At 49.7% G+C, this 10,475-nt stretch overlaps 1 protein-coding gene across 1 annotated transcript; it reads left to right on the top strand.

The window, feature by feature from the left end:
- Positions 1 to 528: 528 nt before the first annotated feature.
- Positions 529 to 10,274, top strand: MYD88 (MYD88 innate immune signal transduction adaptor). The gene is made up of 5 exons (XM_054390108.1): positions 529 to 892; positions 4,749 to 4,880; positions 7,299 to 7,479; positions 8,825 to 8,916; positions 10,120 to 10,274. Exons 1-5 carry the CDS (start codon positions 529 to 531, stop codon positions 10,272 to 10,274), a joined length of 924 nt encoding a protein of 307 aa, XP_054246083.1.
- The last annotated feature ends 201 nt before the right edge of the window (positions 10,275 to 10,475 follow it).

Below are 10,475 nucleotides of genomic sequence, written 5' to 3'. Positions count from 1 at the left end.
CGGGGGGAATTGTGCTGCCACCACAACCAAAAGGAAGCAAAGTGATTCTGAAGAGGTGCTCCTCACAGGGCCACATTAGTAATCCCACTGTGGCAGGGGGCTAGGCAGGAATGTAGCGATCACAGGATGATGCTGGGAGGAACAGAGGAAATCTGGCAGCCCATAGAGGTTGGGGAGTCTCCGGAGACACTGGAAACCCGCCTGGACGCGTTCCTATGGGATTTACCCTAGGTGATCCTGCTCTAGCAGAGGCGTTGGACCGGATCATCTTCCGAGGTCTTTTCCAACCCCCACCATTCTGACCTTCAGGGTCAGCCCCTCTGTGGCAGAAGCGTCTCCCCCCCGCCCGCACCACGGCTTCCCTAAGGGGGCTGCGCAGCCGAAGGCCAGGGCGGTTTGCCTGCGCTGGAGACCTGCCGGCCATAAGTCGAGCAGCCGGGGAAGCGCAGAGCCGGGAGGCGGCGGCGAGGCGGGGCGAGGGGGAAAGCGAAAGGGCGGCGGGACGGAAGTTGCGAGAGCGGCTCGGCCATGGCCACGGTGCCGGCGGGCCCCGATCCCGGCCCCAGGTCCGGTCCCGGCTCTGTCGCCGTCTCGTCGCCGCTTGACCTCCACGCCGTGCCCATGGTAGCGCTGAACTACGGCGTGCGGCGCCGGCTCGGCCTCTATCTCAACCCACGGGCGGCGGCGGCCGCCGACTGGACGGCGCTGGCGGAGCAGATGGGCTGCGATTACCTGGAGATCCGGCGGCTGGAGGCGCAGCCCGACCCTACCGCCGCCCTTCTGGAGGACTGGCAGTGCCGCTGCCCCGGCGGAGCCACCGTCGGCCACCTCCTCGACCTCCTTCGCCGCTTGGGCCGCCACGACGTCCTTCTCGACCTGGCCGACAGCGTGGGTGAGGCAGGGCGGCCGCCCGCGGCCCCCACACCCCTTCCCGGCTGGCCCCTGCCCTCGGAGCGGCCCCGGTCCTGGAGCGGCCTGAGGGACGGCGAGGGCTGGGCCGTGACCCTCGGGCAACGAGGTCTGCGACAGCCCGAGGCCGGGGCCGAGCCTGCCCCTTCTGCTATGGGGCTGCTGTGGTGCGGGCGGGAGGGGCCATGACTTTGCCAGGGCTCGGGGTTCACCTGGGGACGCCGCGGGCGGCTCTTGCCTCCCTCTGCCGCAGCAGGGCCCAGCTAAGCTTCTTCGAAGCCTGCGAGGGCGGGTTCACTGTGTTGGGCTTGCCTTCAGCCCGGGAGGGTGCGCTACGAAAAAAATCCCACAGGTGCAGGAAAGCCCATGCCAGGCTGTGGCATACCCTCCTCGGTGTTTTCAGAGGACTCTCACATGGTTTCTAGGAGAGAAGGGAGAAGCACACTGTAATTCCTGCTAACCATAAAGCCCTGCAGAGTAACCAGGAACACTGTCCTAACCCAAACCTTCAGTAGTAATGTTTCTGCCTGCCAGAGGATGCTTTGGGCCAGATCAGCCAGGAGACAGCTTGCACCTACCAGGGACAGGGTGAAAACTCTGATGTGTGAGTCTGGTGTGATAGGAGGATAATTACAGGGAGAGATGAGGCACGTGTGGAGCTGGATAGTGGAAGAGAAAACCTTTCCTTGCAAACTGAATAAAAACTGGAATAGGTCAGTGAGAGGTATGAAGGTCCTAGTGCTGCTTTGATGTCTTTTTTTTTTTTTCTGGATGCTTCATATTCTTAATTACCAGAAATTCAGAGGGTAGCCAGCTGCCAGCAGAAGGGGAAATTCATTGCTGAAGGATTTCCAGAGACTGCTGAAGACCTGTGTTGTATAATATAGCTTATTGGGTTACTGGTGAGGAAATAATGAATCTCATTTCCTGTTACTGAAGATGTAGAAATTCATCCATGCAGAGAACCTGACCAAAGAGTGATGGAGGACTTCCCCATACTCCTGCAGTTCTTCCTGCTTAAGAACACACTCTGAAGAATCAATTATGGAAAAGACAAAAAAAAAAAAAAATCAGTGGTTCATAACAGATATCAGGAGCTTCCAGCTGCAGCTTCACAAGAACATTGAGCATCACCTAGGCTTCTTGCCCTGAATTCAGTAGCTGGCCCACTGGAGTGTGGTGGACAGTCTTTGTCACAGCCTGAATAGGCAACAGTAGAGTGAGTGGGAGGAACCTGAGCATCAGGAAGGTCACAAATTTAGCCCAGTGGTAGGTCATGCTGATAAGAGGAGATGGGTAAATTCTTGGAAGAAGGCTCCACTGAGGGCCATTCAACATAAAAATACCATCTTTGGCTCAGGAAATTCCTTAACTGCAAGCTGTCCAAAAGAGATTATAAAAATAGATTGTAGATTATACCCAAAAGATGGATTATTTTAGGACAATATCACTGTACACTTATTTCATTCTATGTTCTCCCCTAGGCATCTGGTTCTGACCAGTACTGAAGACAGGATGCCAGGATAGATGGACCCTCAGCCAGCCCCAGCATGGCCATTCTTCTCTTTTATTAATTTTGGCTGAGGATTGCAGCTGGGTCCTGTGACTCTGTTGCTGGCACTGTGAGCTCTTGCAGGAGTCAGAGATATTTACACTTACAAAAGGAAAGGAAAGGAATGGTTGTGTGCATGGCACTTCCTGATGCCATGGGCGTCTTTGTGTGCACTGTTAGGACGCCTGCAGTGGGATTCAGCTCAGAAAACATCAGTGCTGAGGTTTTTGTAGCCTGTGCTTTCATCATAGGAGCTGCCCACACACAGGCCTGTATCTCCTGATGGACCCAGGTCATTTGTAGGTCCATTATCATATCTGCTAGCCCATAACAGATTTCTTGGACTCTGAGGCCTGTTGAATGGCACCTCATGCCCTTGTGTGGGCATCCCAAGCCCCTTTGGGACACAGCATCCCAGTTAAACATAGAATCATAGAATCAGGGTTGGAAGGGACCACAAGGATCATCCAGTTCCAACCCCCCTGGCATGGGCAGGGACACCTCACACTACATCAGGCTGGCCAGAGCCTCATCCAGCCTGGCCTTGACTTACTGGTATGCACAGCTCTGGAGGATGTTTGGTTTGTTGTTTCTGCTGCAGAACCAATTTCTTCTCTTCTTGCTGCATGTTCCATTCTTAGCCATGATTAGGATGCTAAAAACTGATGTCTCTTGTGGCCTTGAATAGTTCATTTTTGGCTGCACTGTGCAGTGGGGCTGTATTCAGGAGCTTCCCATTACACAGTGGCAGGCCAGGCACCTGCAGGATGCTGCTTTTCCACTCCAGCTGATCTGTGATCTTTCTCAGCAGCTTACTTCATGGCACAGGCATCTTTAGGGATTTGAAGCTCTTTGGCTTGGTACATTTGTGCTGACTCTTTCATGCTGAACACATTGGCCAATTCAAAGTGTCTTTAATCATGATTTCAGAGACACTGACTTACCTGGCATGAAATGATCACTCCTCTGGGGAACAAGTAGCTGGCAGAGAGGTGAGACCCAAGTTTCTGCTTTAGTTAGGAAAGACCTGAAATCTGAATCTTCTGGCTGGTAAAAGAGTGTGGCTGATTCTTCTTTCCATTGCAGGACTGGGGAGAAGGAGGAGAGAGGCAGACTGGGAGTGCCTCAGCCTCAGGAAAAGCTTTGATCAACTTGCTGCTTTATTAGATTGAGGATAATTCAGTCACGAGATGCAGAGCTCTTAAGGTGGAAGCAGAGGATGGGGCTTCAGGAGCTGGTTCTGCTCATTTCTCACTAGGGCTGGGCTACAGCAGGCTTCACCTGGCTGCCACCCACATCCTGCATCTCCTGAGATCCTTCACACTGCTGCTGCTGTTGTACCAGCTATTTTTAGCTGTGCCAGCCTAACCCTCTGGTGATCAGTACTTTTCTGATTAATACTTGTTGGGGATGTTTTAAGTCTTAAGGCTCTAGAGAGTTTCATCTTTTTGCTAATTCTGTTTCAAATCTGCTTTTACTTTCAAGTTCTTCTCTAACTGCACATTGCAGAGTGGCAGAGGCTGCAGGGTTTCTTGTCACTTCTCCAAAGACTTAACATTTAGATTTATTATTCATATTTTAAACAAAATCTGTTTCTCATAGATCTGTGATCATTACTGTCTGGTTTGGGAAGTTCACAGCAGCAAATGTTCACAGTTACCTCAGAGGAGAAGTGCACACCCACTGTCCCTGCAATCTAGAGGGTCTCCACTCACTTTTTTACACTATAAGTAGAATTCAGTAGAATTTTACATGGTTTTCCTGCACACGGTGGGTGTCTGTAAGTCTGGCTGATGAAGGCTGGTGGTGGAAATCAGGTAGTGTGTATCCACATTTATCAGTAAAAGATAATAGGAAGCATTGTAGTTGAGAATTTGCCCCCAGTTTCTGATTTTTAATACTCCAAATTGCATAACAATGGGACCAGACAGAAGAGTTAAGAGTTATTATACACATTGGTGCATGCTGTTAGAAATGTACTGGGAGCTCCTAGAACTAAGGATAAAAGAAGCAGTTTGGTTTAGAACAAGTAGAAGTACTTCCTTACACAGCAAGCCTGGGCTTCAGGAATTAATTGCTAGAGGAGATGGTGGAGGCAGCATCAAGAGGTTCAAAAAGGGGTGAGAGAAATTCCAGGTACCACAAAATCCAGACAGATAGACCTGAACCATGAAATTGTGTTGCAGTTTGGGTCCCTAACCCTTGACAGACAGCTGTTCTGTTTGAAGGAACTCCAACAGTGTAAAACTGCTGTCACCAGAGCCTCTTGCCTTGGTTATTTTTGCAGAAGAGGACTGCAAGAAGTACCTGCAGAGGAAGCAGGAGCGGGCTGAGCAGCCGCTCCAAGTGCCTGCAGTGGACAGCAGCGTGCCAAAGACATCAGAACTGAGGGGCATCACTACCAGGGATGATCCCTATGGTAAGTGCCCAGGATTGCATTGCCTTATTGGAATTGCCTTCAGCTCGTGCAGAGCCCCATGGGGAGTGCAGATAACCCGTTTGCTTTGATTACCCACCATGACTTTTCATAGCCTAGGCCAGAACACTGTAGCTGGTGGTCATCAGGCATTTTCATTTTCACTGTTTCCTTGAGCAGAGAGGAAGAATAACTCTGGGGAACACTGTGCCCTGAAGAGACTGGCACAGAGCCCACTGGATGCGTGTGGGAGGAGACTTCCCAGAAATGTGTCCCTTAACACAGCCTGGCACAGAGCACAGGGGGTTGGAATCATGGGGGAAGGATGTCAGAGCTGAGTGCCTTGGCTACACTGCCTTGTTCTCAGTAGATTTAACCACCCTGAATAAAAAGGAAGCAGGGTTTGAAATATGGCTGGGTGTGAAGTTGGGGGAGAGAGGAAACAGTTCTGTGCCTGTGTTCTATTCTGGGCTGTGTGTGCAGCTCAGCTCTATGTGTGTGCAGCTGTGTGCTGGGGAAGAGGGCATCCTGTAAAGTCCTGGGACACTGAGCAGCAGCTGAGGCTGAAAAAGATGAGTCAGCTCACCTCTTCAGATGCTCTCCTGCCTGGTCTGACTACAGCAACCTCCTGCAGTGCTCCAGGCTAGGGGCAGTGTGGCTGAAAAGCTGCCTGGTGGAAAAGAATCTGAGGGTGCTGGTTGACAGTGGCTGAAGATGAGCTAGAAACGTGTTCATGTGGCCAAGAAAGCAAACTTCCTCCTGGTTTGGGTCAGAAGGAGAGTAGCCAGCAGGAGTAAGGAAGTACTAGGGCTCTGTACTCAGCACTTGTGAGGCTGCACTTTGAGCACTGTCAGTTTTGGGCCCTTCACTACAAGCAAGATGTTGAATTGCTGGCAGATGTCGAAGGGAAGTGAAGCTGGTGAGGGGTCTAGAGCACAGGTCTTGTGGGGAGCAGCTGAAGGAACTGGGGTTGTTTAGTCTGAACAAAGAGGCTCAAGGAAGGCCTCCTTGCTCTGTACAACTACCTGAAAGGATGTTGTAGCAAGGTGGGTGTCAGTTTGTTCTTCCAAGTAATAAGCAAGAGGACAAGAGGACAAGAGGAAAGAGCCTCAAGTTGCACCAGGGGACATTTATACTGGAGATTAAGAAAAAAATCTTCCCTGAAAGGGTTGTCAAGCCCTGGGACAGGCTGCCCAGGGCAACAGTGGAGTCGCTGTCCCTGGAGGTATTTAAAAGCTGTGTAGATGTGGTGCTGAGGGACATGGTTTAGTGGTAGAGTTGGCAGTGCTGGGTTAATAGTTGGACTTGATGATCTTAAAGGTCCCTTCCAACCTAAAGCAATTCTACGACTTTGGCTGTCCACATGTGCTATATGTGAGGACATCACTAACCCTCCTCAAAAGTCCCTAGACCATTGTGCTGGTGTTGGTACATGGCAGCTTTGCCTGGTATGACCCCCAGATTAGATCTGTACCCCTAAGGCAGCACTCTCAGTTTGACTGACCTGGAAGTTACCCTTCTGCTTGACTGGATGCTTCCTAGGCTGGATCTGCCTGCTGGGTTCCTACTTTCCCAGCAGCTTTTAGAGCCTGACCTATTTTCTCACTGTAGAAGGCTTTAACTGGCATCAAACCTTGAATATATATGTAGTGACATTGAGAGAGAAAGAAACCCAACAGAGTGGGAAAATATCCAGCAATATTAAGGCACTTAATTGCAAGAGACATTGCCCTTAAAATAGAGCACATTAATATTTGGTAAATAAACAAGAGCTGCCAGCCATTAGCATCTTGGGGAACAGGGCCATTTACTCAGGGTATGATTTCAGGTTGGAACTTCTTAGCCATAAAAATGGCAGGCTCTGAATTTCATGGCCTTCCTCATAGCCCAGCAGATGTTGTTTGATGAAGGGCCTGTAGGAAGGCTTTGATTCTGTGACCTGAACTAGAGAATGAGTTCCCAGAGCCACAAGGATGTTTTAGGTCCATGACTAACTCCAGTGAAATCCTGGAGCATCAGGACTCTTGCTGCATCCTCTGGGGTTACTCTGCTCTCTCCATCTCTTCCCAGGCTCTGTCTCTTCCCATTCCCTGGATGTTCTTGCCTCTACTGATTCTGTGTGTCTGCATCTCAGCCACCATTGCCTAACCACTGCCAGGAAGTGAGGTTATGTGAATAGCCAGGACTGTGAACCAAAGCTGTCAGGCATAGACCTGTTGCCTTCTTCCAGCCTTCTTGTGGCAGGAGTCTGGGATGAAGGTAGCTTGGCTGGTAAATTGTTAAATTTACCTTCATAAGTTTGGCCAGAGCTTGTCTGGGAACTCCTGATTCTGAGTCAAAGTCTGGAAGCTAGTCAAAGTTAACTACAGGATTTACTTCATTTATGGTAGACGATGACAGCTAATTTGTTAATGGTTTCAGGGAATGGAACAGAGATGTTTGACGCCTTCATCTGCTACTGTCAAAAAGACCTCCAGTTTGTCCAGGAGATGATCAGGGAGCTGGAACAAACAGAGTTCAAACTGAAGCTGTGTGTATTTGATCGGGATGTCTTGCCAGGAACGTGCGTGTGGTCCATCAGCGGAGAACTTATCGAAAGGAGGTAAGTGACCCGTGGCTGTTTGGGACAGCTGAGTGTGATGGAACATTTAGTCCATTTTACCATCATTTCTGCACTGTGGTGCCAGCCAAGCAGTAAAAATCCACAAGGGTGTCTTTATGGGGTTTGTTTTATGCTCCAGACAGAAAACTTGAGCATTCCCAAATGTGTCACATCATTGTGTTCACAAGGAAGATGCCACTGCAGTGATGCTGTCTATATCTGATCCCTTTGCTTTGGCTGGAATGTCTTCCAGTCTCATCTCTGGAGGTGATCTGGAAACAAATACAGACCCAGGTTAAGTTAGCTCCACCCCACAGCCTGGAGTTGGAAGGGACAGCACTGGTGCCAGCTCTGGCGCTGACTTCAGGGATCCTTTAGACCTCTATGGGGCTCAGGCATGGTGGGACCTGTAGGGTATAAAAGCAGCTCTCTAGATAGGGAGTGAAGAGTGCCAGGGCAGGTATTTGTGTTTTAAACACTGGCCTTTCAGAGGAAGGTAGCTTGGTGTTAACAGACAACCTTGGCTAAAGAGCCCAGTATGTAGTTTACAACAACAAATTGGGGACTAAAGCTCAAATTTCTGAAACCAGGTGATTTCACAGTAGAGTAAAGCTCTGTCCAGTTCACTCTAACATTAAAACCTACTGGTTGTGCTCAGTCAATAAAGGCAGCACGTTAGCAGCTAATTAAGAGGTCACAGTCTCACAGTGTCACAGTATATCAGAGGTTGGAAGGGACCTCAAGAGATCATCAGGTCCAAGCCCCCTGCCCTGCCAGAGCAGGTTCACCTAGGATAGTCCACACAGGAATGCATCCAAGTGGGTTTTGAAAGTCTTCAGAGAAGGAGACTCCACAAACCCCTGAGGAGCCTGTCCAGTGCTCTGTCACCCTCACTGTAAAGAAGTTTCTCCTCTTCTAGTTTGAACCCATTGTTCCTTGTCTTATCACTGTGACCCACTGAGAAGAACCTGGCCCCCTCCACTTGACACCCACCCCTCAGATATTGATAGACATTGATCAGATCTCCTCTCAGTCTTCTCAAGACTAAAGGTCATTGTTTGTGATATCTAGGCAGAGGATCAGATAAAGATTGCACAGGTGATGTGGGCCATTTCCTCAGGGTTTGGTATAGGAGTGTGTGTCAGCAACCAGGTTTCTGTGTGTAGCGTAGTTGTCTGTCTGCCAGCCCTGCTTGCTCTGTAGGTGATTCCTGCTGGAACATGGCTGGCAGGTTCATTTCCCCTCTGGAGCAGTTCAGAGGAATACATACTTCTACAAGTGAGGACAAGAAGCACCTCTGCTGACATTTGATTTTTTTTTTTCTCCCTGACTGCTTCTCATTTAGGTGTCGGAGGATGGTGGTTGTCATTTCAGATGATTATCTGGAAAGTGATGAATGTGATTTTCAGACCAAATTTGCTCTTAGTCTTTCCCCAGGTGAGATCATCTAAAATTCTGTATTATAATTTTTATCACTAACATCTCCCCCTGATATCAATGCTGTCCTATTGGGCATGCACAAGGACAGGATGAGGGGTAATCTCAGTTCTGTTTAAACAGATAAATACAGGTGAGAGAGGAGAAAATAAATGATAGTTACAGGACTGGGAGCCTGGTCTCAGACCTGGCTTGTCACCACTGATCAGCATTTCACATGTGTGAAAGTCCACCCAGTACAGGCTTGCCCTGAGTGTAATGCCCTTCACTAAGCAGAGATTAGTGCTCTGAGCAGCAGCCATTGAAGCTAATGGTGGCTTTGTAATTTCATGGTGCAGGCAGGGACCTGGGGGTGGTTCCTTGTCCTGCTGCTGACCTTCTGCATGACCATGAGCAAGAAGCTGAGCTGTCTGTGCTGCAGGGTTCCAGCTGTCAGGAGGGGCTAACACTGCCTGCTGCAGCGAAAACGTGGCTGCACAGAAGGGTCTGGTGTCAAGTTCTGGAAGCTCCACAAATAACTTCAGAATCTGCTGCAGTTATGAAATCTTCATTATTTGCCTCATCCAGGTCTCAGTGTCATCACTTCAGTGTCGTAGCTGGTTTGCCAGCTTAGCTGGTAGCAGGTGTCCTTATGGAGAATTAGAAGGGTAGAGGCTCCTCTTTAGCAGAGCTGCTCCTTGGAGCAGTAGTAGTCAAAGGGAGAGTTGTGTTACCTTGCGTGTGCCTCAGAAAAGCAGCTCATGGTAGTGGAGTGATTCCTTGCAGCCCTGTGTTGGGTAACATCTGCAGCCTAACAGAGTAACTCAGGGTAGGAAGAAAAAGAATTGGGGCTAACCCAGCAAAGCTAACCATCCAGAGCAGCTTACTCTCTGAGCTTTCTCCTCATACACACTTGTATATGTTGTGTTCCACAAGAAACCCTGCTCTCTTCTTTCACACCTGCAGACCTTTAGCACTCCCAGCTAGGATCAGCACAAGCTGCCCTGTGTGTGCAGGATGGGGTCCTGCTCTGGATCTGAGTGAAGTGTTCTCAGCAGAGGACTTGGGCTTCAGAAACTTGCTCTCCAGGGTAGGAGCTAGTTGCATATTAACAAGAAGACACAAAGTCAGGAGCAAACCCAGATCTTGTGTGGGCTGCTGTGGGGAGGAAATGTATGGAGGATCTGACTGTGGCTCTGTGCAATCCTCTGCCTTGTCTCTCAGGTGCTCGTCTCAAACGGCTGATTCCAGTCAAGTGCAAAACCATGAAGAACGAGTTTCCAAGTATCCTGAGGTTCATCACCATCTGTGATTACACCAACCCTTGCACCAAAAAGTGGTTCTGGACCAGACTGGCAAAATCCCTCCTGCTGCCGTGATGGAGAGTCACGAGAGCTGGTTGCTCTTTTGTCATCTCTGCTGGCTGTGCCTTCACACCACGGTGTCCTTCACACAAGGTCTTCCACCACTTCACAACCTGGATCCTTGCAATCAGTGTTTGGAGCCTGTGACCAGGAGCAAAGAATTTCTGTAGCACTTCCTCAGAAGGGGAAATAAAACGACTGTGTGGGAGTTCCTGT

The sequence above is a fragment of the Indicator indicator genome, chromosome 20, assembly GCF_027791375.1.
Source record: "Indicator indicator isolate 239-I01 chromosome 20, UM_Iind_1.1, whole genome shotgun sequence".
Taxonomy (NCBI): domain Eukaryota; kingdom Metazoa; phylum Chordata; class Aves; order Piciformes; family Indicatoridae; genus Indicator; species Indicator indicator.
This window is presented reverse-complemented; position numbering and strand designations above follow the sequence as displayed.

Coding starts and splice junctions, on each gene's coding strand:
- MYD88 (XM_054390108.1), top strand. CDS start 529: ATGGCCACGGTGCCGGCGGGCCCCGATCCCGGCCCCAGGTCCGGTCCC. Junction 4,881..7,298: donor TACCAGGGATGATCCCTATG/GTAAGTGCCCAG, acceptor TAATGGTTTCAG/GGAATGGAACAGAGATGTTT. Junction 8,917..10,119: donor TGCTCTTAGTCTTTCCCCAG/GTGAGATCATCT, acceptor CTTGTCTCTCAG/GTGCTCGTCTCAAACGGCTG.